Source organism: Macaca fascicularis, chromosome 4 (genome assembly GCF_037993035.2).
Source record: "Macaca fascicularis isolate 582-1 chromosome 4, T2T-MFA8v1.1".
In the NCBI taxonomy this organism is placed as follows: Eukaryota; Metazoa; Chordata; class Mammalia; order Primates; family Cercopithecidae; genus Macaca; species Macaca fascicularis.
This window is the reverse complement of record NC_088378.1, coordinates 35,169,519-35,197,311: the sequence shown is the minus strand read 5'-3', so window position 1 is coordinate 35,197,311 and position 27,793 is coordinate 35,169,519. Positions and strand designations below refer to the sequence as shown.

Sequence of the window (27,793 nt, the reverse complement as noted above, 5' to 3'; positions counted from 1 at the left end):
TCCCCTGCACCAGCCATCTGTCCACATCTTTAATGTCAATGAGATGTTTTACCTTCATAAACAGACTGATTATAGCTCTGACTTAAATCTAATTTTTTAAGTTGACATGGATAATAGCTTTTCAGGTTATTTTTTAAATGACAATGACAGATGATTTAAAAAAATCTCAATTGGGTTATCACTATAGAATATCGCATTACACCTCCTATAAACAATAATGAATGGACCAGCTATCTTATTATCTCAGAATTTTCCTATAATAATCCGGAGCATTCCTCTACACAGCACACCCCTTTTTACCAACAATCATCACGTCTACCCTGACAACAGTAGCACCAGTACTTTAGGAGTGCATCAGTATCATACACAAAATCATTTCCAGACTACCCTCTAGCAGGTCAAATTGAAATATAAGGAGGACACCACCTTGAATCAGTCTTTAAAACAGAGCACCTTAACAGGAGTTATCATTTAGCTCTTTTCCAGTCTCACTATACACCACCCCTGCATACCAGAAACTGAAGGAACACTCGTATGACAATGGAAAATCTTCAGGTTTCCTGAATCCGGTGGCTACCCCACACTCCTGCATTGCCATGGGGCACCTAACTTTGCTCATCACCACTTCTTATTACACTCTACTCACAAGGTCCCACCATTCCTCAGAACCCCAGCAAACCAAAATGGGAATCCTTAGCATGTCAAGGGAGACTAACTATATTCTGAGTGATATTAAGGTCAGTTCTATTCACTTACCTACCAGAAAAATCATGGGCTAAGAGAGCAGTTGTGGGAAGCCACTTTTTACCTCTAAAATGCATTGAAACACATTAAGGTGTTGGCAAGGCAAACCCAAGAAAACCATTTTATACAATTTTAATTATACTATACATTCTAAAGTATAGATTTTATATACTACATAAACAGTATAGTATTTTATTTACCTTTGCATGCTGTTATAGAATCCTTATATTTACTTCAATAGCTACTTATATCATTTATATGATTTACCATAATTGACTTAAACCTTTCCCTATTGCTGTGGGAGTTATTTCTATTATTTCCCTATTATTGATAATATTTCAGTAAACATCTTTATGCATAAAGAACTTCACTTTTTAAATTATTTCTTTAGAATAATATCAGCAGGTAGGACATCTTAAATAAAACGAGATTTTTAACATTTTTTTAATGTCAGTTGCATAATTCATAGCTCAAAGGGCCATATCAATTTTATATGACCTCTGATAGTCTTTCTACCACAAGTTTATCCTAACACATGCTCTTCTCATACACCATGGTTGGGAGTATAAACTGCCACTACTGCTTGACAAGGCAATTTGAGGTGTTTCTGAAAGTTTATAATGTCCAATACCCTTTGCCCTTAGAATTTCACTTCAAAGAATTGGTTCTTTGAAATACTGGCATATCCACCCAAAGAAAAGCGAACAAGGAAGTTCATAACAGCATTGTTTGTGGTACCAAAGAAATGGAAATCAACCTAATTATTCATCAAGGGAAGAATGTTTAAATTATGATAAATCAAAATAATATTGAGAGTTTTATTTCTGTTTTAAAGAAACTATACGCGTGTATGTATGTCCATATGTATTTGCAGTGCATAGAAAAAGGTCTGGAAGGATCTACTGGCAGTGGTTACCTAGAGAGAGAGACATTCTGTTGGAAGGAAGTGGGTTGCAGGATGGTAATGAGGGAGAAACTGTACCTTTCACTCTATAGGTCTGTATGTATTTTAATTGTTTACAGTAAGTATATATTCAGCTAATAATTTTATAATTAAAGTAACATTTTAAATAAAAAATAACATATGTGAAATGAGTCCAATCTCCTAACATGCAAGTGGAGAAAAAAAAAAAAACTATTTTGCCACTCCCTTCTTTTATTTCACTATCAATCTAAATAACATGGAAAGCCAGCAATACATTCCACAGTCATCTTTATTTAATGGTCACTTGCTTGTGATCATTAGATCAATGGATGGATTCAGAACAAAAATCTAGAAGAAAATTAGTGCCGAGAGAGGAAAATAGATAGCTGGAAATGTAAAAACGTTAAGAATGAGACTAAGGAACCATATATTTTCAAACAATCTACATACCAAACCACGAATTATAATAAAGTAAATAAATGAAATCCTTTTGTATATATGCCAGCTTTTCATACTGGTTTTAACCTTTACAGTAGATATGCTGCACAAGAAACTGTTGGGTATTAATTTAAGCCTGCAGGTCTCAAGTATATTCCTCTGCAGATCATCTGTATCAGAACCATATGTGGCATTTACTGAACATCAAAAGCTTAGGTCCTAGGTCCATCTCTAAATCTAAGGGTAGAGGGTGGAAATCTGAAACTTCAACAAGTACCCCCGCTGACTTGAGAATCCCCATATCTAAGATCTACTTCCTTAAACTTTCAGGAACACTGACCATTATAATAGTGATGGGAATAGACTCATTCCATAAATTAAAATAAAAAATTATTATTTGACTTCCTGAAAATGATAAGATCACAATTTATTTTCTAAATATTAAGCATTCTGATCTAAATAAAATGCAACCTTAGATTTTATGTACCATGCAAGCAGTGACTGTTTCTATTTTGATCACCATTCTGTGCCCAGCACCCAGTGTCTGGCACATAGTAGGCACTCAATATGTATTTACTTAATTAATATGATTTGGAACAGGGAGCTCCTTACACATAGAAATGACTCTATATGAACTGGAGCTGGCCAGTGGGAGGGAAGAATGTGAGACAGAATGAGATGGGATGGGTTTCTCAGGTACAGAGACAGGGCTCTGTAACTGGTAAGACTGTGATCTCAGTCACATCACAACCATTCCAAGTTTCATATCACTTTTCTATAGGGTAAGATTGATTCTGAGAAATTAACTGCCAATAAATCATTTAAATGCAGTTTGAAATGTTGACATATATAGTTAAGCATTTTTTGAATAAATGTCCTTGGGTGCTCTCATTTCAAAGTTAATATTATAAAGATAAAGAAACATTTTGAAATGGAGATATTACCTTCACCACTGATTGTCATTCTGTGATTAAGTTTGAAACCACTTGGAAGAGGACAATCCATTTGAAAGCAAAACAAGAAAGATAACCAGTAAAGAATCAAACTGTCAGTCTACAAGTTTTGTAAATTGTTATCATCCCAGATTTCAAAATCTATCATTTACACCAATTATTTTTACCTCATATACTCTGGAATGATACCTAATATGGATACTACTAAATTTGTGGCAATGTAATCCAAAAAAACATGCAAAATATCTTTTTGAGATTTTCAGCAATAGTCTGTAGAAAACTCTTAACTACAGGATGGTGAGTCACCCAAACCCATGATTTAAAGGACCCAAAAGACTTTTCTGAGGACAGAGACATTAAATACAAAATGTGACAAATTTAGAAAAAAAAAATTCTACTTACTACTATACATGGCCTTCATTGCTAGAGCTGCAAATCAGTCTTAACTGCAGCAAAGGGTCATGGAGAGCAGGGAGCGGATATTAATCTGCATGCCCATCTCCAAAACTCTGGTATATGAGAGCAGGCCATCAGATGTCTGAATTTGCATGAGGAACCCCCTAGGCTGAAATAGGAAACAAAATGAAGGGTGGCCTTAGGATTTTAGGAGAAATGCTCATGAACCTAGACAGAAGTCAAAAGTTGCTCTGACTTCTGAGGGAAGAAGGAGTGGCCTATAAAGGCAGTAAGTCACCCTGAGACAGGGGAAGTCAAAAGACTTGTCACTTGGATTGTGCCACTGTTGACCATCCTTAGGGAGAAGTACTTTTAAGTACCTCCAGGAAAGGAGGTCCCTCAGTTACCCTCATGCCCAGTTCCCGATACACCTGGTTCCAAGGCCTTAATTGAGGCAACCGCTGAAAGATGGTCTTTTGGAAACCTTGAAGAGCGACAGGAAGAGGGGTAAAAAAGCTTACCCAGTTGCAGTGAGCAGCACCAGCGTACACAGGCCAGCAGAGGAAGCTTTGATAGCAACAGGATGCAAATAACCACAAGCAAGGATAGCAGCAAAACTGAACTCTGGCACCACCTCGAGGCTCTTCAGGGAATGAAGCAGATGAGGCAACAGTGGTAGAAATAAATGATGGCCAGAGAATGCAAGAACAGCCATCATGGCAAAGGAAGGCAAAGCTGAAATAGCCTCCTTGGAAGGCCAGGAACATCCTCAGCATCTCTGGGAATTGGAACCAACCTGACTTGGAATCCCAGAAGCAAGAGTAGTGTGAGACCGCGGCAATGTCACTTGTGCTCCAGACCATGCTTATGGCTGGCGTGGCCTGGTAAAACAGGCTTGCGATAAGAACATGCACTCACATTCTTACGGAGCCATGGTGATTTTGACAACTTCATGAAGGTCAAATGAGGCTTAAAACTTCTGCTGTCTCCTGCCAGGATGCCTTTTTCTTGAAATGTCCTATTTGCAGTCTCTGAAGAAAATAAAGAGAAACAAAGAAATGCTACTACAGTCTGTTCACAGTTGTCTTTAATTGCAAAAAAATACCAGTTCAAACAATCACTATTTTACGGCGAAGATTACTTTATACACCTGTTTCAGATATTTTCTTTAAAAGAAAGAAAAAATCTGCAATATGTATAACAAATACTATTTGACAGTTAAATGTCCAGTGATTTCACACCTGTGGTAAAGCACACAAAAGCAATAATTTGAAAGGGATATCTAACAAATACAACAACTGTTGGGCTGACACGGTGCTGATTTTCACTGAGCATTCCAGTGGTTTCCCTGAGTATAAAAAAGGACTAGCTTATCTGAAACCCTTAATATCTAAAACTTCTGCTTCCAAGATGAAGTAGCAGAAACCTTCCCTGAGCAATGAGAAACAAACAAGGCAAGCCCTTTGATTGTTCCAGCTTATATCCTTGAATGTCCAAGGTCTTGTGTAAGGAGGTGAAACAGATAGAGTCCAGCCATTCCCTGGATTGAGGGAAAGGAGCTGAAAGGGACAGAATACTTGAGAAGAGAGACCTGTACCAAGAAAATTCCAGAGCTCTTCAAAGCGTTCCCCTAGAATATCTGACTGAGTCCTGATCAGTGCATGTGTGCAAGGAAACTACCTGAGGCTGGGGAAAAACACATTCAAAAGGATTAAAAGGGAGAGTGTCCAGTACTCTAACAAGAAAAGGTGAGCCCTTTGATTGCCCCAGCTTATATCCAAGGCCTTGTATGAGGAGGAGAAACCCAGACGGAGCCCAGGAATACTGTCTGCTCCATTAGCCAGTCTGGAAAACCCCAAGATTCATGAGACATCAGGTAGAAAGAACAGTCTTGCCTCAGTAGTGGGGAATAATTAACTCTGGACTGGTACTCTTCTAGTACCACCTAGGAAATCTTAGAAACAAGACCCAAAACAAACAAACAAACAAACAAAAAACTGATTTCCAGGTAACTTAATTGTGTACCAGAACAATGCCGAAGGATATTTATAGAAATACACAACAATTCAGCACCCAACAAGGGAAACTTCACAATGCCTGGCATCTAATCAAAAACTACCAGGTGTGCAAACTAACTGGTCAATATGGCCCTCATTTTTGAAAAGATAAATCAATTAATCAAAAGTGACTCAGAACTGACATCGAGGTTAGAATTAGTAGATAGGACATCAAAATAGTTATTGGTATGTCTTATGTTCAAAAAGTCAAGTAGATGTTGGGAGAAAAGCTGAGTGTTGGGAGAGAAGCTGAGGCAGGGCTTGCATGTCTGACATAATGTAAAAGAGTGTTGGAACATATCCGGGGTCCAGGGTCTAAAACCCCCCGTGGCCTTTGGAATATGTCTAGACTTGCTGGCTCCTTGCTTCTAGCACTCCCATTATCTGAAGTAGTCATATGTTTCAAAGAAAATGCTAAACCATCACAGCTGTAACTCATTTGATTGATACACCGCTTCCTTTCAACCCCCATATCCTCACCACCTGTTTCTTTGTTTGATCACCAATAAATAGCATGGGATCCCAGAACTCGGGGCCTTCGCGTCCTCCATACTGGCATTGGCCCCCAGTCCTACTTTCTCTCTTAACTTGTCTTTTCCTTTCACTCCGCTGGACTTCGTAGCCCCCACAGCCTGGTGTTGGGTCTGATCACCCCAACAAGCAGAGACACGGAAACTATTAAATCCAAATCCAAATCAAATTTATATAGAGATGGAAACTGCAATGTCTGAGAAAAATTAACTGGATGAAAATAACAGGTGAGACACGGCAGAGCAAAATACTGGTAAATTTGAAAACAATGCAATAGAACCCAAAATAAAACACACTAAGAAAAAGAAAATATAAAGAAAAAAGAACAGAGAATAGAATATCAGTGAGCTGTGGGGCAACTTCAAGTTGTCTAATATGTCTGTAACTGAAGTTCCTGAATAAGGGGGAAAGAAATGGAGTTAGAGAAAATAAATGAATAAATAATGGTGTTGCAGAATGAAAACTGCCACAACTACAATGGAAAGTAATCTTAGTAGCAACTATTAAAATTTAGGCTAAACAAGCATTTTGAGCCAGCAATTCCAATTCTAGGAAAATACAAAGAAATAAAAGCATCAGTATATGAAATTCTATGAAAAGACACTTATTAAAACATTATCTGAATTCGCACAAACTGGAAACAACCTTCATCAATAAATAAACGGTTGATAAATTACCATATGGCCACCATGAAGATAATAAAAGGAATTAATTAGAATTACACACGTAGACAGGAGAAGTGGCCATGATTCATTAAGCAAAAAGAGAGAACTTACATGGTTATTACATCTATAACATGATTCTCTGGAATATAAAAGAGAGAAGTAAAGAAAATAGATTATCTATATGTTTTCACTAACATGGAAAAATAGTATAGAATACCTTGGGATGTGGGTTGAGATTAAATAGAGGCACAGGAGACCAGATTTATAAATATAATACATATATATGGATTGAATTGTTAAAATGAGCATATATTACTTTTGAATAAAAAAATTAAAACATAAAATAAGCACAGTAACAAATGCACTATACATTAACAATATAACTGCTATGATTTCACAAGCATCAAACTAGAATGCACAAAGAAGAGGATAGAATCATTTGGCATGTATGTGAAAAATTCATACTTTTCAAAGATCAACGGTAAATAAATTTTCATGTGGTCTTTTTATCCAAAAACAAGTAGGGCTAATACTATTAAGCCAATTCTAAAGACAAGAAGACCGGAACGTAGGAAGAACTCAGAATTTTATCAGATAAATTTAACAATTACTCTTTGAAATAATTAAAAAGAATCAAGCAGAAATTCTAGAGTTGAAAAATGCAGGCTGAGCACGATGTCTCATGCCTGTAATCCCAACACTTTGGGAGGCCGAGGCAGGCAGATCACCTAAGGTCAGGAGTTCGAGACCAGCCTGGCCAACATGGTGAAACCCTGTCTCTATTAAAAATGCAAAAATTAGCCAGGCATGGTGGCACTCCTGTAATCTCAGTTACTCAGGAGGCTGAGGGAGGAAAATCGCTTAAACCTGGGAGGCAGAGGTTGCAGTGAGCTGAGATCGCACCATTGCACTCCAGCCTGGGCAACAGAGTGACACTCTGTCTCAAAAAAAAAAAAACAAAAGCAACTGACGTGCTGAAGAATGCATTAGAATCTCTTAATAACAGCGCCAAACAGGCAGAAGAAAGAATTAGTGAGCTTGAAGACAGGCTGTTTGAAAATACACAGTCAGAGGAGACAAAAGAAAAAAGAATATAAAATAATGAAGCCCACCTACAAGACCTAGAAAACAGTCTCAAAGGGACAAATCTCAGAGTTATTGACTTTAAAAAGAAGTAGAGAAAGAGGTAGGGGTAGAAAGTTTATTCAAAGGGATAATATAAGAGAATTTCCCAAACCTGGAGAAAGACGTCAATATTCAAGTACAAGAAGGTTATAGAACACCACGCAGATTTAATTCAAAGAAGACTACCTAAAGGCATTTAATAATCAAACGCCCAAAGGTCAAGAATAAAGAAAGGATCCTAAAAGCAGCAAGAAAAAAGAAGCAAATAACATACACTGGAGCTCCAATATGTCTGGCGGCAGATTTTTCAGGGGAAACGTTATAGACTAGGAGAGAATATCATGATATATTTAAGATGCTGAAGGAAAACAATCTTTTACCCTAACATAAGAACTAAAAAGCAAGAGCAAATCCAACCCAAAATTAGTAGAAGAGATAATAAATATCAGAGCAGAAATAAATGAAACTGAAACAAAATACAAAAAAAAAATCACAAAATGAAAAGCTGTTTTTTTGAAAAGATAAGCAAAATTGACAAACCTTTATCCAGACTAAGAACAAAGATAGAAGACCCAAATATATAAAATAAGAGCTGATAAATGAGACATTACAACTGATACCACAGAAATTCAAAGGATCATTAGTGGCTGCTATGAGCAACTATATGCCAATAAATTGGAAAATCTAGAGGACACAAATAAATTCCTAGACGCATACAATCTATGAAGACTGAACCATGAAGAAATCCAAAACCTGAACAGACCAATAACAAATGAGATAAACGTCATAATAAAACATCTCCCAGCAATAAAAAGCTTGGGACCTGAGGTCTTCACTGCTGAATTCTACCGAATATTTATAGAAGAACTAATACCAATCCTACTCAAACTACTCCAAAAAATAGAGGAGGAGGGAATACTTCCAAACTCATTCTACAAGGCCAGTATTACCCTAATATCAAAACCAGACAAAGATACATCAAATAAAGAAAACTACAGGCCAATATGTCTGATAAACATTGATGCAAAAATCACTGAATTCAACAACACATTTAAAAGATCATTTATCATGACCAAATGAGATTTATTCCAGGGATGCAAGGATGATTCCATATATGCAAATAAATCAATGTGATATATCATATCAACAGAATGAAGGACAAAAATCATATGACCATTTCAATTGATTCTGAAAAAGCATCTGATAAAATTCAACATCCCTTCATTAAAAAACTCAAAAAACTGTGTATAGAAGGAACATACTTCAACATAATAAAAGCTATATACAATAGATCCACATCTAATATCATACTGAATAAGGAAAAACTGAAAGCCTTTCCTCTAACATCTGGAACACGACAAGGATACCCACTTTCACCACTGTTATTCGACATAATAGAAGTCCTAGCTAGAGCAATCAGACAAAAGAAATAAAGGGCATCCAAATTGAAAAAGAAGAAGTCAAATTATCCTTGTTTGCAGATGATATGATCTTACATTTCTTAAAAACCCAAAGACTCCACCAAAAACTATTAGAACTGGTGAAAAAAATTCAGTAAAGTTGCAGGATACAAAATCAACATACAAAAATCAGTAGCGTTTCTATATGACAATAGTGAACAATCTGAAAAAGAAATCCAAAAAGTAATCCTATTTACAATAGCCACACACAAAAAAAAATTAAACACCTAGGAATTAACCAAAGAAGCAAAAATTTCTACAATGAAATCTATAAAACACTGATTGGATAAATTGAAGACAGCACCAAAAAAATGGAAAGATATTCCATGTCCATGGATTGGAAGAATCAATGTTGTTAAAATGTCCATACTACCCAAAGCAATCTACAGATTCCATGCAATCCCTATCAAAATTCCAACGACATTCTTCACAGAAATAGAAAAAACAATCCTAAAATTCACATGGAACCACAAAAGACCCAGAACAGCCAAAATTATCCTGAGAGAAGAGAACAAAACTGGAGGAATCGTATTACTTAAGTTCAAATTATACTACAGAGTAACAAACAGCATGGCACTGGCATACAAACAGACATACAGATCAATGGAGCAGAATAGAGAACCCAGAAACAAATCCATACATCTACGGCGAATTAATTTTCAACAAAGGTGCCAAGAGCATACAATGGGGAAAAGACAGCTTCTTCAATAAATGGTGCTGGGAAAACTGGATATCCACATGCAGAAGAATGAAACTAGACACCTGTCTCTCACCATATACAAAAATCAAATCAAAATGGATTAAAGACTTAAATCTAGACCTCAAACTATGAAACTACTACAAGAAAACAGTGGAGAAACTCTCCAGGACATTGGTCTGGGCAAAGATTTCTTGAGTAATACCTCAGAAGCACAGGGAACAGAAGCAAAAATAAATAAATGACATCACATCAAACTTAAAAGCTTCTGGCTGGGCATGGTGGCTCACATCTGTAATCCCAGCACTTTGGGAGGCCAAGGTGGGCAAACTGCTTGAGCTCAGGAGTTTGAGACCAGCCTAGGCAACATGGCTAGACCCCGTCTCTACAAAAAGATATAAAAATTAGCCAGGCATGGTGGTGAGCACCTGTAGTCCCAGCTACCTAGAAGGATCACTTGAGCCTGGGAGGCGGAGGTTGCAGTGAGCTGAGATCACACTGCTGCACTCCAGCCTGCGCAACACAGTGAGACTATTCCCAAATTAAAAAAAAAAAAAAAAAAAAAAAAAAGGCTTCTGCATAGCAAAGGAAACAATCAACAGAGACAACCTACAGAAGGAGAGAAAATTTGCAAACTACCCATCTGACAAGTGATTAATAACCAGAATTATAAGGAGCTCAAACAACTATATAGGAAAAAAATCTAATAATTCAATTTAAAAATCAGGAAAGATCTGAATAGACATTTCTCAAAAAAAGACACACAAATGGCACACAGGCATATGAAAAGGTGCTCAACATCACTGATCATAAGAGAAATGCATATCAAAACTACAATGAAATGTCATCTCACCTCAGTTAAAATGGCTTTTACCCAAAAGACAGGCAATAACAAATGCTGGCGAGGAAGTGGAGAAAGGGGAACTCTTGTATGCTGTTGGTGGGAATGTAAATTAGTACAACCACTATGGAGAACAGTTTGAAGGTCCCCCAAAACACTAGTAATACAGGTACTATACAATCCAGCAATCCCACTGCTGGGTATATACTCAAAAGAAAGGAAATCACCGTATCAAAGAGATATCTGCACTCCCATGTTTGTTGCAGCACTGTTCACAACAGCCAACATTTAGAAGGAACCTAAATGTCTGTCCATCAACAGATGAATGGATAAAGAAAATGTGGTACATATATATACTGGGGTGCTATTCAGCCATAAAAAAGAATGAGACCCTGTCATTTGCAACAATACAGGTGGTACTGGAGGTCATTATATTCAGTGAAATAAGCCAGGCAAAGAAAGACAAGCTTCACATGTTCTCACTTACTTGTGGAAGCTAAAAATTAAAACAATTTAACTCATGGAGATAGAGCATAGAAAGATGGTTACCAGAATCTAGGAAGGGTAGTAGGGGGATATGAAAGAAGTAGGGTGGTTAATGGGCACTAAAAAAAATAGAAAGAATAAGACCCAGTATTTGATAGTACAAAATGGTGACTACAGTCAATAATAATTTAATTACACATTTTAAAATAACTACAAGGGTATAATGGGATTGGTTTTTTATTTTTATTTCACTAGTTTTGGGGGAACAGGTGGTGTTTGGTTGCATGGAAAAGTTCTTTAGTGGTGATTTCCTAGATTCTAGTGCACTCATCACTTGAGCAATGCACACTGTACTCAACAGATAGTCTTTTATCCCTCACCCTCCTAGCACCCCTCCCCCCAAGTCCATTATATCATTCTTACGCCTTTGCTTCCTCATAGCTTGGCTCCCACTTATAAGTGAGAACATAAAATGTTTGATTTTCCATTCCTGAGTTACTTCACTTAGAACAATAGTCTCAGCTCCAACCAGGCTGTTGCAAATACCATTGTTTTGTTCCTTTTTATGGCTGAGTAGTATTCCATGGCGTCAATATACCACATTTTCTTTATCCATTCGTTGGTTGATAGGCATTTAGGCTGGTTCCATATTTTTGCAATTGTGAATTGTGCTGCTATAAATATGCATGTGCAAGTGTCTTTTTCATATGACTTATTTTCCTTTGGGTCCATACCTAGTAGTGGGATTGCTGAATCAAATGGTAGTTCTACTTTTAGTTCTTTAAGGAACCTCCATACTGTTCTCCATAGTGATTATACTAGTTTACAGTGTGGGATTATTTTTAACACAAAGGATAAATGCTTGAGAGGATGGATATTCCGTTTACCTTGATGTGATTATTATGCACTGCATGCCTGTACCAAAGTATTTCATGTACCCCATAAACATATACACCTACTATGTACCCACAAAAATTTTAAAAAAGAATCTAAAATCTTCTTTCTCCCTTCTATGAAACATTTTCAAACAAACGCTAAAAGTGGTGAGTTACTTTAAGAACCATACATTGTACATGAATTCCAATAGACAAACACAAGTTTAATCGTTCATTAATTCAGCAAATATTTATTGAGGGCCTAATATATACCAGGTACTGTTCTAGATGCTGAATATACAGCAGTGTGCAAGACAAACATCCTGCCCTGTGTGCCTTCCATATTTGTTGGGTGCCACAAACTAATACATAAATGAAGGTCAGGTTCTGTTAAGTGAAATAAAGAAAACAAAAGCAGGTAAGAGCATAGAGAGTTATGTGGAAGAAATAAGGTTCCCATTTTATATAAGGTGGTCTGGGAATCCAGCCCTGAATATATGGCATTTCAGCAGACACCTGAGTGAAATTGAGAAGAGAACCATGTGTGTATCTAGGGGAAGAGTACTTGCAGCAGAAGAACAACTTCTAAGGTGAAAGAATATTGAGTAGATCTGAAACACAATATAAAAGACAGGGTGACTAGGGCAGAGTGGGGATATGGGGAAGTGACAGGAAATACATTTAGAGAAGCAGGCAGGGACCTGCTAAAATCTTTGGATTTTATTCTAAGTATGATTGGCAATTTTAAAGGTTTTAGGGTAATGAAACTTATCTGTGAAGGTAACTTTATTTAGTCATCTATAATTTGTTTTGTTTTTTTTGAGACAGAGTCTCACTCTGTTGCCAGACTGGAGTGCAGTGGTGTGATCTTGGCTCACTGCAACCTCCGCCTCCTGGGTTGAAGCAATTCTTCTTCCTCAGCCTCCCGAGCAGCTGGGATTACAGGCACACACCACCACGCCCAGCTAATTTTTGTATTTTTAGTAGAGACAGAGTTTCACCATGTTGGTCAGGATGGTCTTGATCTCTTGACCTCACGATCTGCCTCAGCTTCCCAAAGTGTTGAGATTACGGGTGTGAGCCACCGCGCCCAGCCTATTTGTTTGTTTTTTAAGATGGGGTCTCACAGTGTTGCCAATGCTGGTCTCCAACTCCCGGGCTCAAGTGATCCTCCTGCCTCAGCCTCCAAGTAGCTGGGACTGCATGCATACGTCACCACACCTGGCTACTCATCTATATTTCAACTAGAATATCTATTTCTTCCTGGAGGAAAAAAATTAGACCTTTTGAAAATTCTTAGTGCTCCCTGGGACTGTATCTTTGTTGAAGAAGGTAGCTAATGGAGTGTCACAGTGTTTTAGATCGGGGGAAGAGAGGTGGGCAGCACTTGCGTCACTATTTGGCATTTCCTAAGACATGCACTATGCTTGATTTCTGCAACTGGATTCTCCCTCATTCCCATACATAAGGATTCTCTGCAACTTTGGTGCCCTCCCAAATACACAAGATTTCATCCTATAGCTTGCCATACCACACCAGAGCAAGCCGGAACTCACAGGGGCTGCCTGAGGCTCTTTACTGCCTTCCTGCTCCTCTTGAGCACACAGAAACAGCTGAGTGTCCTAGACCAAGGTGGAAAGGGTCCAAACAGGTCTGAACACCATGGGGCCACCTGGCACATGAAACCATCTTCTCTTCTGTCACCTCCAATATACTCTGGGAGCACAGGGAATTCTGGCTTTGCTGACTGTGTGCAGACTTCTCAGGGATGGAGCAGAGATCACTCCTGCTTTCAGACGTATGTGGATTTCTGTTGTTTCACTCATGGGATGACAGATTGGGCAAGAACACACACTCTTGCCAAGCGGCCTCTAACTCTTCTTCACCCAACCCAGAGTATCTTTTCTAGTACCAGGACAGGAAAAAAGCATATCATTATGCTTTGTTTTTGAAACCCCGCCTTTCCTCTACTTTTGCTGCTGTATTCCTACTCTTCTGAAACATGAGTGTCACTCACTGCCCAGGAGGGGGCAGGCAGAGAACAAGGGATACAAGAAACACAAGGAGAGAAACTCAGTGAATAACTCAAAACAGTATCTCACCACATCTTCGAAAAATCTTACTGTTATTTTACTTTTACTGTTACTTTCTTTTTTTAATTTATTATTTTACTTTTTACTGAACACTAATTAATGTGCTAAATGTGACATTTCAATCATGGTATATAAATTTGGGGCATATTCTAAAAACCCGGTGCTGGTAGTCACTGCCCTCAAATGGCTTTTTGTCTCTGTTCTATGGTAATAAAGAAGGTTAAGCAATAGACCATTAAAATGCCTAGAAAACACTGGTTCTCAGTTGCAAACAACAGATGGCAACTTTGGCTGAGTTGAGGAGGAAAAGAATTCATATAAGAACACCGGGAGGGCCGAGTGTGGTGGCTCAATCCTATACTCCCAGCACTTTGGGAGGCCATGGTGGGTAAACTGCCTGAGCTCAGGAGTTCAAGACCAGCCCACACAACATGGTGAAACCCCATCTCTACCAAAAATACAAACAATTAGCCAGGTGTGGTGGGGTGTACCTGTAGTCCCAGCTACTTGGGAGGCTAAGCTGGGTGACAGAGTAAGACCCAGTCTCAAAAAAAAAAAGAACATCACGAGGACCAGAGGACTAGGCTGAAAGGCCATGAAGCCAAGGAGATAGGAGATGCCCAAAGTTCTGGTGGAGCCCAGGTCCAGTACCAACACCCCCTCTTCCAGCGAGCATCAGGTGCCAAACCACAGACAGCACACAAAGGGTCAAAACTGCTCCCACTGGCCTTGGACTGGTAGTAGCTATCACTGATGACACACCTATCCCAAGGATGAATTCTACGTGGTCCTTTTCTTCTTCAAGTTGCTAGCTTCTGATTCAAAGTCTGCGTCATACCAAGATCATATTTTCCTTCCCTAGCAGCAAGGGAGTCTATGAAAATGTAACTAACACGAGAGATGAGTATAAAAAATTTAGATGCTGGGTAGCCAAAAAAAGAAAGACAAGTCCAGCATAAGCATGTTATGAAACAGTGAGAGTGTATTCCTATTATCACTGTATCACTGTAATTAACTTATCGACTTAGAGTTCATATAAATTACAAAAACCTATCTTTGCTCAACTACCCTGTCATAACCCAACTTTGGCCCTCTCTATTTGGGCATATTCACAACTGTTTTAAAAGAACTTCATGTTGAAATATTAGTCTGAATCATACAAAACTGTCACTTTTATGGGTCAAAAACAGTCAGATATTAGCGATGTCTTGCGGTTTTACATATGTCATGATGGACTAATTTACTATGTTCCTAAGATTTGACTGTTTAGAGCATAATTTCCAAGTCTTCAAATATTTGAAGAATTATCTCATATAAGAGCTTCCAATAGCAGTTTAGCAACATGTTTGTATCAACCCAGAAAACAAAGAGCATAAAGGTGTGGAAGCACAAATTCATTTATTCAGTTTCTTACTGAGCACTCCCTGTAAGTGCCAAGCACAGTACTGCTGAAGGCTGCACACAAGAGACTCTAACTTATTTTTGTCTCCTGGGAGGTTATAGTCTCATGGGACAGATTTCAGCACAATAAAAAGACGGACTTCCCAATCAACATCAAAAAGTCAAATTTGAATTTTTGAATTTATCAAAAAATTTGACGGCTATAAGAAATGGACTTTTGTTAACAGAAAATTAAAATAGTGGGCATTTGTACTGTTCTTTACTACCTAATGTTTATTTATTATCTTATTTGCTATAACAATCTTAACTGAGTCTAAAGAAAACAACATTTTTCTCTTTTTTTCCTTTTTTTTTCTTTTTCAAGACAGAATCTCGCTCCGTCACCCAGGCTGTATTGCAGTGGTACAATCTCAGTTCACTGCAACCTCCACCACCTCCTAGGTTCAAGCAATACTCGTGTCTCAGCCACCTGAGTAGCTGGGATTACAGGCACGCACCACCACGTCTGGCTAATTTTTGTATTTTTAGAAGATATGGGGATTTTGTCATGTTGGCCAGTCTGATCTCGAACTCCTGGCCTCAAGTGATCTGCCCGCCTTAGCTTCCCAACCAAAGTGCTGGGATTACAGTCATGAGCCACTGCACCCAGTCAACATTTTTCAATTTACTGATTTCAGTTACTTCAGATTTTGACCCAACAGCTCTCATTATTCACTGGGTCTGAAGTCTCTTATGATATTTATTCACAATACTGTTTTAAATAGTATTTGTCATAAAGAACTTTTGATTTTTATTAATGTGCTTTTTCAATATAGTCTATAGGTACACAGAAGTGGGAAAAAGAAAATGCCTTCTTTTTGAAAAGTACTTCTTAATACTGATTTTATATTCCTAACAGTAGTATCATCTATTGCTTAGAGTATTAGGTAATGGTTACAGCAATATCATATTTGGAATGAGAAAAGTTTTTACTAATGTGAAACCTACATGTCATTTTTCATCTATTAACAACTTATACAGAAGTTGGAAGTCCTGGAAGAGAAGCTTATGAATAATTAAGATTGCTTATTTCCTCCCAGTACCACAGGCATTCCTTCAAGCACTAAACCAAAAATCACAAAGCACATACGTCAGATATCCTTCAAAAAGTCAGGTAAGGGTGCTTCCTAAACAATATAACTTATAACTGAAGATGAAAATTGTCTGAAGAACAATTGCTTAAAAATATATTTACATACAAGGACACTTTGCTATATAAAAGAATACTGAAATAAACAATTTAATAGAGAAAGAATGCATTTGTAACCCTAACGAATACAGCTTTATCTGTTTTTTAGGCTTTACTTTTTTTTATATAGGAGATTTTCTTTAGGTAAATTCTTTAAAATATGTAGCAGCAATAAATTTACATAATAATCTTAAAGTGCAAAGAAGTTGCTAAAAGTTGTCTCAAAGTAAACTGTAACAGATCAATTTTAACAAAATCATGTTTCTACTTATATACCCTTTTTGCAAGATAAATATTTCCCCCTTCTTTCCAAGCTTTTGCTATTTTCTCCCTTTTTCTAATATTGTTAAGGATGCTTATGATCACATGATCTCCAATTTGAGAATAATCACAAAGAGGTTTATTAATAAGAATAGTCTAGAATGCTAAAGGAATGAAGTTCAATAATATTACTAAACTTATACAGATAATCTCAAACTACAAAGCTTCAATTTATGATTTTTTGATTTTACAATTGCACAAGAGCAACATGCATTCAGTAGAAACTCTACTTGGAAATTCTGATTTTTGGTCTTTTCCCAGGATAGCAATATGCAGTATGATATTCTCTCTTGATGCCGGAAAGCAGCAGTCAGCTGCTCCCGCTCAGTCACATGATCACAAGGGTAACAACCAACACTCTACAGTGTGTTGTGTTGCCAGATGATTTTGCCCAGCTGTAGGTTAATGTTAAGTGTTGTGGGCACATTTAAGGTAGGCTAGACTAAACTATATTTTCAGGTAGGTTAAATGTATTCAATTAATTTTCAAGTTACAATAGGTTTATTAGGATATAACTGCACCATAAGTCAAGTATCTCTATATATTATTTCAATATGTGGATATAACAAAAATAGCATGTTCAATTTTTGATTTGTGGCCAGGTGAGGTGGCTCATGGCTATAATACCAGTACTCTGGGAGGCCAAGGAGGGAGAATTGCCTGAGCCCAGGAATTTGAGACCAGCCTGGGCAACATGGTGAAACCCTGTCTCTACAAACAAACAAACAAAATCAGCCAGGTGTGATGGCACATGCCTGTAATCCCAGCTACCCAGGAGGATGAAATGGGAGGATCACCTAAGCCCTGGGAGGTCAAGGCTGCAGTGAGCTGTGATGGCACCACTGTACTCCAGCCTGGGTGACAGAGTGAGACACAGTCTTAAAAAACAAAACAACAACAACAACAAAAAACCTAATGTGTAATTAAACAATAGCAAGCAATGAGTGTTTTCCATGTTTTCCAATTATAAGATACTTTCTACTACTATTGTAAGTTACACTGAAACTGTGTCACATATAATATGAAAAATCTCAATGAAACTTTAGAATCACTTCTCATCACCTAAAACTTTAAAGAAATAAAAGCCATAAAGCTGTTTTTGTTGTTTCTATAGTATTACTATTAACATTTAAAGCATTCCTGTATCCACATACTGCTTAAACAGTTTCATTTCAGATAGTCTTAGCAAGTCACTTGAACTATATGTTTCAATAAAAAGGCTGACATAATGTTGAAACCAACTTCAATTTAAAAATTTTATAGTCCTCATCTTAGATAGAGATTTCTAGTTGATTACTGTGTAAAACTGACAAGTAGAATTTTTAAGTGTCATTCTTAAAAACACATCTTTAAAATACATCTTGATGCCAGAGGAATTCTACTCATTCCACTGCAGTTGAGAAAGAGAACCAGACTGAGCCTTCTAACTCCAACCCAGTTCTCCCATAACTTAGCGTGTGCTCCTGGACACATCACTTACCCTGACAGTAAAAGTGACGAGGCCATAATAAATTGTCTCTCGGGTACCTTCTTATCCTAACCACCAGCAAATCCAAGTGAATTGCCAGAGAGAGTTCTGGTACATCATCCTTAGGGGATTCTAGAACACCAGAACTGGGTTTAATTATCATGCAAAGATTTAGACACGAATGTAAATGAGGGAAGAGAGACTACCTAAGGTTAAATGTTCTTTCAATTAGACTTTTATGTATGCATCACACTTTTTTTCATTGCTTTATCTATTAAAATATATTTATTGAATCTCTATAACGTCGCAGGAGTTGAGGACAGAAAGATGAAAGATTCCTTCGAAGAGCTTTCAATTCTGGTTGGGAAAGTTAGATTTCTAAACAATTACGCTAAGTTGTTATAGTTTCTACAGTAGAAATTTAGGGGAGAAGATAATAAAATGATCATTTCTACTCTGGAGAAAAAGAAAAGTCCTTTATTTTAAAAGTGACACTTGAAATAAGTCTCTATGAAAGGTCAGTGATATGATATGAAAGGAAATTAAGAAAACAATTGCATCAACATTATAAATAAAATTATAAAATAATTAGGAATACAAAAATTATAAAATACTTAGGAATAAACTTAACCAAGGAGGTGAAAGATGCATATTCTGAAAACTACAAAACATTGCTAAAAGAAATTAAAGAAAATACAAATAAATGAAAAGACATCCTGCCTGTTTTAATGAACTGAAGGACTACATATTGTTAAAATGCCAATACTGCTCAAAGCAATCTAATGATTTAATGTAACCCTATCAAAATCCCAATGGTATTTTCTGCAGAAATTTTAAAAATCCATCCTAAAATTCATATTGAACCTCAGGGATCTCTGAATAGCAAAACGTATTCTTGATAAAGATCAAAGTCAGAGATTTTACACTTCTGATTTCAAAAGTTATTACAAATCTATAGTAATCAAGACAGTGTGATATATGCATAAAGACAAATATATAGACTAATGAAACAGAATAGAAAGCTCAAAAATAAACCCTCATTTATATGGTTGCTATAGTCTGAATGTTTGTGTCCCTCCAAAATTCTTATGTTGAGACCTAATCCCCAAGGTAATGGTATTAAGAGGTGGGGCCTTCGGGAGCCGATGAGGTCACAAGAGGTCTGCCTTCATTAATGGGATTACTGCCCTTAAAAGAGATTCAGGGGTCCTAAACCACTTTTATCTTTGTCCCTGTTTCCCCTCCACCATGTGAGGACATAGCGTTCTCCCCTTCCACTAGGTGAGGATGCAGCAACAAGGTGTCATCTGTGAAGCAGAGAGCCGTCTCCAGACACTAAATCTACTGGTGACCTGATCTTGAACTTCCAGTTTCCAGAACTGTGATGAATGAATTTCTGTTGTTTATAAATTACCCAGTCCAGGTATTTTGTTATAATGGCAGGAAAGGACTACGACAGTGGTCAAAAGGTTTCAACAACAGTGCCAAGACCATTCAATGAGAAAAGACAGTTGTATTAAGCCATTTCTGTATTGCTATAAAAAAATACCTATGACTGGGTAATTTAGAAAAAAAGAGACTTAATTGGCTCACAGTTCTGCAGGCTGTACAGGAAGCATAATGCCAGCATCTCCTTCTGGGGAGGCCTCAGGAAGCCACAATCCATGACAGAAGGCACAGGGTGACCGGGCATCTCACGTGGTGGGAACAGGAGTAAGACAGAGAGGGGAAGGTCCCACACACTTTTAAATGACCAGATCTCACAAGAACTCACTAGCATGAGGACAGTACCAAGAGGACGATAATCCAATTACCTTCCACAAGGCCCCACCTCCAACATTGGGGACTACATTTCAACATGAAATTTGGGAAGGTATAACATCTAAACTACATCAGCAGTCTTTCAACAAATGGTGCTAGGAAAACTGGATATCCACATGCAAAAGAGTGAAGTTAGTCCCTTACCTTACACCCGATACAAAAATTAACTCGAAATGGATCAAAGATGTAAACATTAAGAGTTAAAATTATAAGACTCTTAAGAAAAAACATAGAGGGAAAGGTTCAAGACATGAGATTTGGCAATGATTTCTTGAGTGTGACACCAAAGCACAGGCAACAAGAGCAAAAATAGATAAACTGGATTACATAAAAATTTAAAGTTTTCATGTAGCATAGGATATAATAGAATGAAAAGGCCACCTATGGAATGGGAGAAATATTTGCTAATCATGTATCTGATAAGAGGTTAATATTCAGAATATAAAGAACTCCTTCAAATCAACAAAAAAAAGACAAACAACTTGGTTTAAAAATGGGCAAAAGACTTGAACAGGATTTCTCCATAGAAGAAACACAAATGGCAAAAAGCACAGGGAAAGATGTTCAACATCACTAATCATTAAGGAATTGCAAATCAAAACCACAAATGAAATATCACCTCATACCTATTAGAATGGCCATTATTGGAGGGAGAAGAGCAGGGAAAACGGCACTGTGGTGGTGAGTGTAGTGAAGCTCCTTGGGAGCAGTACTACAAAGATGCCATGGAGCAGGGCCACAATTACAATGCCCACCTCTGTGCTGAGCGCAGCATGCGCCTGCCTTTCTTGGACTCACAGACTGGAGTAGCCCAGAGCAATTGTTACATCTGGATGGAAAAGTGACCGGGTTCTAGGATTGGCCTCTGGACAGCCATACTCTTACCCTGCCCAGCGCTGGCAGAAAAAGCAGCGAGTCCACCCCCCTGAAGATCCACAACTTTCCTTCCCATCTGTCAAGCCAGACACAGACCAGACCCTGAAGAAGGAGGGGCTGATCTCTCAGGATGGCAGCAGTTTAGAGGTTCTGTTGCACACTGACCCCCTGGAGAAGCGAGGTGCCCCAGGTCCCCGAGTTGATGATGACAGCCTGGGTGAGTTTCCTGTGACCAACAGTCAAGCACGAAAGCGAATCCTAGAACCAGATGACTTCAATGATGAGGACTATGAAGAAGATGCTCCCAAGCATACGGGAAAGGGGTAATCCAAGAGTAAAGGTGTGGGCAGTGCCTGTAAGGAGCTGGATGCTTCCAACCTGGAGGACCGGGACAAGCCCTATGCCTGTGACATTTGTGGAAAACATTATAAGAACCAACCAGGCCTCAGCTACCACTATGTCCACTCTCACTTGGCTGAGGAGGAGGGTGAGGACAAAGAAGACTCCCAACCACCCACCCCTGTTTCCCAGAGGTCTGAGGAACAGAAACCCAAAAAGGGTCCTGATGGATTGGCCTTGCCCAACAACTATTGTAACTTCTGTCTGGGGAACTCAAAGATTAACAAGAAGATGGGACAACTCGAGGAGCTGGTGTCTTGTTTTGACTGTGGCTGCTCAGGGCATCCATCTTGCCTCCTTTTCACCCCCATGACGACGGCGGCAGTGAAGACATGCTGCTGGCAGTGCATCGAGTGCGAATGTCGCGACACCTGCGGCACCGCTGAGAATGATGACCAGCTGGGCTTCCGTGCTGACTGCGATCACGGCTACCAACTGCACTGTCTCACCTCATCCATGTCTGAGCCCCCGAAGGAAGTGGGAGTTGCCACCTGTGTCTGGACCTGTTGAAGGAGAAAGTTGCCATCTACCAGAACCAGAACTCCTCTTGAGATGGCCACCCCCCTGCTCCTCGACATACCTAAGGCTGTTTCTCTCCTCCACTTCATTTTTCAAACCCACCTTTCCATTCTTCCACATCTCCTTCACAAGTCCAGAGAACCTTGGGGTGGTTGTTCTAGCCTGCCTTTGGCAGCCGCAAGCTGAGGTGGCAGCTCTGGCCACCTCTGGCCCTAGGCCCTCAAGGAGAAAGGAGCAACACCCTGCCCCAAGGCCTACCTGTGGGCCCAGTTTCTCTCTGCCCTCCAGAAAATGCATTCACTCTGCTTGCCTTGGGCCTAGGCTATGGCGATCACAGGCTTCAGTGTCCTCCTAGAAAGAGTGGGAGAGCAGCTCACTTCTCTCTCTGCTGCCTCCACTCTGGTCTCCAGAGTTTTCCCTTCCCCCAGAGGCAAGCCAGGCCAGAGCCCCTTTGCCCGAGGCAGCTGGGAGCAAGCAGCTGAGGCCACGGCCACAAGGAGCTTCCCATGGCCCTGTGCCACTTAGCCTCACCTCTTTCCTCCAGAGTGGCTCTCTGCAGCCCTCTGTTCCTGCTACATAGGGTTCTTTGCTGGAGTCAGGATGTTCTCAGTCACCCTCCCGGCTCTGCCCTGTCCCAGTCCACTCCACCCCAGGGGGAGCAGCAGCTTTACCTTGTGCTTCCCAGTGCTCTCCGGGCTCACTCTCATGGGGCGGGCTCCAGTGACCGAAGCATTCCCCACCCTTGGAATGTCTCATCTTCTGTCTCCCTTCTTATTCCTTTTGGTTTTGTGGGGAGAGGGGAAGGATCAGGGGGCCAGGCCAGCAGCTCAGGGGCTACAGGGAGATGGGTAATGTGCCTGTTTTTTTAACATGACGAAAAAACCTACCTCCAAAATCCCCTTTTTGTTCTTCCTGGACCTGGGCATTCAGCCTCCTGCCCTTAACTGAACTGGGAGCCTCTGCCACCTGCCCTGTGTATCCTGGCTCTCAGCTCATGGGGAAGCCACACAGACATCCCTTTCTTCCCTTGCACGCTCGCTAGCAGCTGGTAAGGTCTTCAAACCCTGATTCCTCAAGTTTTCTGCTTAGCGGCACTGACATTAAGTAGTGGAGGGACAGTGCATGCCAGGATACCCCGGAGTAGCCTTCCCCCTTGGCCACGGGCAGGCCCTCACTCACTGTCGCTTTGGAGTTGTCTTTTTTTTTTTTCCTTTCTTTAGTTCCTGTATTCTAAACATTAGTAAAAATAAATGTTTTTACACAGAGCCCTCTGCTGGATGGTTTATCTCCTGCCTCTCTTCATTAAGAAGGCCATTTCATCCTAAGAGTTCCATGATGGTGCTTTTTTTAAACATTTTGAAATACAGCTTTTTTTTCCCCCAAAATTAAAAGGTTTTTTGTTGAATTCCAATATGTAAAGCGAATATAAAATTGGTTATTTTGGTTAGTTTTAATTAGTTACATAAATTCAAGTTTATAACAATTCTTTGTTATAAAGAACAATGAAGCTGTTTTGATCAATACAAAATTTGGGTTAAATTTTTTTTAAAAAGGGCCATTATCAAAAAAATAGAAAATAACAAGTGTTGGAGCCCTTGTACACTGCTGGTGGGAATGTAAAATAGTCCAGCTGCTGCAGAAAACATTATGGCAGTTCCTCAAAATGTTAAAAATAAAACTACCATATGATTTAGTAATTCCACTTCTGATTACATATCCAAAAGATCTGAACTCAAGGTCTTAAAGAGATATTTGTACACTCGTGTTCATAGCTGTATTATTCACAATAGCCAAGAGTCCATCAACAAACCCATCAACAGATAACAAGATAAGCAAAATGTGGTATGTACATATACCATGGAATATTACAAAGCATTAAAAAGGAAGAAAGTTCTGACACAATACAACATGTATGAACCTTAAGGACATTATGTTAAGTGAAATCAGCCAGTCACAAAAAGATAAATACTACATGGTTTCACTTCTATGAGGCAGCTACACAGTCAAATTCATAGAGACAGAAAGTAGAATGGTGGTCGCCGGAAGCCAGGGGAAGGAGGGAGGATTTGTTCTTCATGGGTATGGAGTTTCCATTTTGCAAGATTAAAAAGATTCTGTAGCTTGCTTGCCCAATAATATGAATATACTTAACACTACTGAACTATATATTTTAAAAAAGTTAAGATAGTAAATTTCATATTATGTGTATTTTACTATAGTTAAAAATATATATATATATTTTTAGATGGAATCATTACTCTGTCACCCAGGCTGGAGTGCAGTGGTGCCATCTCAGCTCGCTACAACTGCTGCCTCTTGGGTTCATGCGATTCCCCCGCCTCAGCCTCCTGAGTAGGTGAGATCACAGGTACCCACCACCGTGCCTGGCTAATTCTTCTGTATTTTTAGTAGAGATGGAGTTTCACTATGTTGGCCAGGCTGGTTTCAAACTCCTGACCTCAAGTGATCTACCCGCCTCGGCCTCCCAAAGTGCTAGGATTACAGGCATGAGCCACCATGTCCGGCCAAAACTAACTAAAAAAAAAAAAAAAAAAAAAATCAGTGGTTGTTGTCTGATCATGTGAAGAATGTGAAGGATTCCATGGGGTGGCAGCAGCGTCAGCTAAGGCATGAAGACATGACATGGCCCAGTGCCTCTGGACACCTGTAAGTAGTTCAGCATGCCTTAAACAATGGGTGCAGCATGGACAGCACAATAAGGCTAAATACACAGGCAAGAATCCAGGAGCTCAGAATCTTAAATGACACAGGAAGAAGAACAGATTTTATCCTAGATCCAACAGTAACTCAATAAATTCTTTTAAGCAGACAGCATAAAAATGCTTAGTTTTGTGCTTTAGAAAAAGAGTCTGGAAGCAAAGCGGCAGGTTGTAGACCAGGAGACTACTGCAGTAGCATAGGTAAAAGATGAACAGAGCTGGAACTGAGGCACAGCAATAGGAACAGAAAGTAGGGAACAAATGGGAGTGATATTTAAGAGAGAAAATTTACAGCATTTGATGACTATGACTATCTAAAATAACTGATGCTGGCATTTAGGATGACACCTAAATTTCTTATGTTCCTGGTGGAAGAGTAGGGAGATTGACTGTGATGGTAAATACAAAAAGAGAAACATGGGGCCAGACGCAGTGGCTCACACCTGTAATCCCAGCACTTTGGGAGGCCGAGGCGGGCAGATCACCTGAGGTCAGGAGTTTGATATCAGCCTGGCCAACATGGTGAAACCCTGTCTCTACTAAAAATACAAAACTTAGCCAGGCGTGGTGGCATGTGCCTGTAATCCCAGCTACTCGGGAGGCTGAGGCAGAAGAATCGCTTGAATCTGGGAGGCAGAGGTTGTAGTGAGCCGAGATAGTGCCACTGCACTCCAGCCTGGGCGACAGAGTGAGACTCCATTTCAAAAAACAAAAAAAGAAAGAAACATAGTTAAACAGAGAGTCAGGTTCATAAATCTAAAAATATAAATGCTTAAAGAAAAAAGAGAGATGCTAGTGAAGAAAGCTGAGAAGATACATTGAGAGAAGTATTAAAAACACACACACAAAAAAAAAAGAAAAAAGAAAGTAGTGTCTCAGAAACCAAAAGAATTTAAAGAAGGGAGTGCTCGGTTGTATGAATAAATCTAGAGCATCCGTTAGATTCAGTTATTACAAAGCTATCAGGGGCCCATGATGTGGCATGTAGTGAAGTAAGCCATAGCCTACTGACGGTGGGAGGTTCGAGAAAAGGACAGTAATGAACTAGAGACAGAGAACACACGCAACTTTTTTAAAGATTCTGGGTAGGAAAGGTAAAATGAAGATTTTTAAATTTTAAAGATTCTGGGTAGGAAAGGTACAGAGAATACAGGCAACTCTTTTAAAGCTTCTGGGTAGGAAAGGTACAATGGAGAAGCTATCAGAAGATTCAAAATCAAGAGATTTTTCTGTAGCTAATTCTTACGGTTTTCTAGCTTTGTTTTTTATTTGTTTAGGGATAGGAAAGGTGTTATTGAGCAAGTAAAGTTGGGAGAAAGGAGGTGATAAAGACAAAGGGTTGAAAATACAGAAACACCGAGAAGGAAGAAGTAACTGGTATAACAAGATCCCGGTTGAGACCAGCCGACCAAGAACACAGCTGAAGGGGTTAGTCTTAACTAGATAAAGGACACCTTTTTTCCTAAAACTGTATGAGAATTTAAAAGCCAAATGCAGTAGCAGAGGGACTTGGGACTTGAAGTGAGCAGATCCCAGCCTCAGTGCCATCAGATGAGAGAGGGGTAGAAGGTTATAGTTGCTCCAAACAGGGCGCTGCAGCAGCAACAGTAGACATGAGAAAAAACTGAGCCAAAGCAGTGGACCTGCCGAGCCGAGGCTCTGAGTGTGGAAGACATACATTTGCAGGAGAGCCAACCTACAGGACTGTGTGATTTCTTCATTTTGTCATTCTTTTGATAAATACTTATTAACACCTTATTTATTATGTATTTATTTATTTGAGACAGGGTCTTTCTCTGTCACCCAGGCTGGAGTATGGTGGCATATTCACAGCTCACTGCAGCCCCGCCCTCCCAGATTCAAGCAATCCTTCCACCTCAGCTACCCAAGTAGCTGGAATCAAGGCATGCACCACCATGCCCAGGTAATTTTTTTCTATCTTTTGTAGAAACAGTCTCACTGTGTTGCCTAGGCTGGTCTTAAACCACTGAGCTCAAGCAATCCTCCCTCCTCAGGCCCCCAAAGTGCTGGGATTATGTGAGCCTTAACGCATTTTATGTGTCACACATTATAGAGGTACTGGGTATACGCTAGTGATCAAAACAGTCATGGTCCTGGCCCTCGTGGAGCCTAGTCTAACCACAAAGATGGTCAATCAAATAGACAATAATGGGCCAGGCACAGTGGCTCATGCCTGTAATCCCAGCACTTTGAGGGGCTGAGGCAGGCAGATCACTTGAGGTCACGAGTTTGAGACCAGCCTGGCCAACATGGTGAAACTCCATCTCTACTATAAATACAAAACTTAGCTGGGTGTGGTGGCAGGCACCTGTAATCCGAGCTACTAGGGAGGCTGAGACAGGAGAATCACTTGAACCCAGGAGGCAGAGTTTGCGGTGAGCCAAGATCGCGCAACTGCACTCCAGCCCGGGCGACAGAGCGAGACTCCATCTCAAAACAAACGAACAAACAACAACAACAAAAAAAAACCACAAATAGACAAAAACATAATCACAACATGTGATGAGCTCTATGAGGGTATGCCACTGGGTACAGTGATAGAGAGCTTACTTATAAAAATACTCTACTCACAGTGGGCAGGGACTCTGAAGTGGTGACATTTGAGATCCTAAGAATGAAGAGGTCTAAGCAGAAGGAACACTCAGGCATTTTCAGAAGATCTATAGCAGAAAAGACTTGGTTGAGTCCAGTATCTATAAGAAGAAAGTTCAACTGGAGCACAGTGGGCAGGGA

At 39.4% G+C, this 27,793-nt stretch overlaps 1 protein-coding gene and 1 pseudogene across 9 annotated transcripts in view; one reads left to right on the top strand and one right to left on the bottom strand.

The window, feature by feature from the left end:
* Positions 1 to 27,793, bottom strand: part of AKAP7 (A-kinase anchoring protein 7) — a 151,047-nt gene that overhangs the window by 74,273 nt on the left and 48,981 nt on the right. For 6 of the 9 annotated variants that reach the window (XM_065543407.2, XM_005551839.5, XM_005551838.5 and 3 more), the window contains one exon: positions 4,375 to 4,487. In XM_065543407.2, the coding sequence (XP_065399479.1) occupies positions 4,375 to 4,487 (113 nt within the window). The other 3 variants (XR_012433437.1, XR_012433438.1, XM_074037052.1) reach the window with 2 other exon arrangements.
* LOC123573038 (zinc finger protein ubi-d4 pseudogene) lies at positions 21,210 to 22,351 on the top strand (annotated as a pseudogene).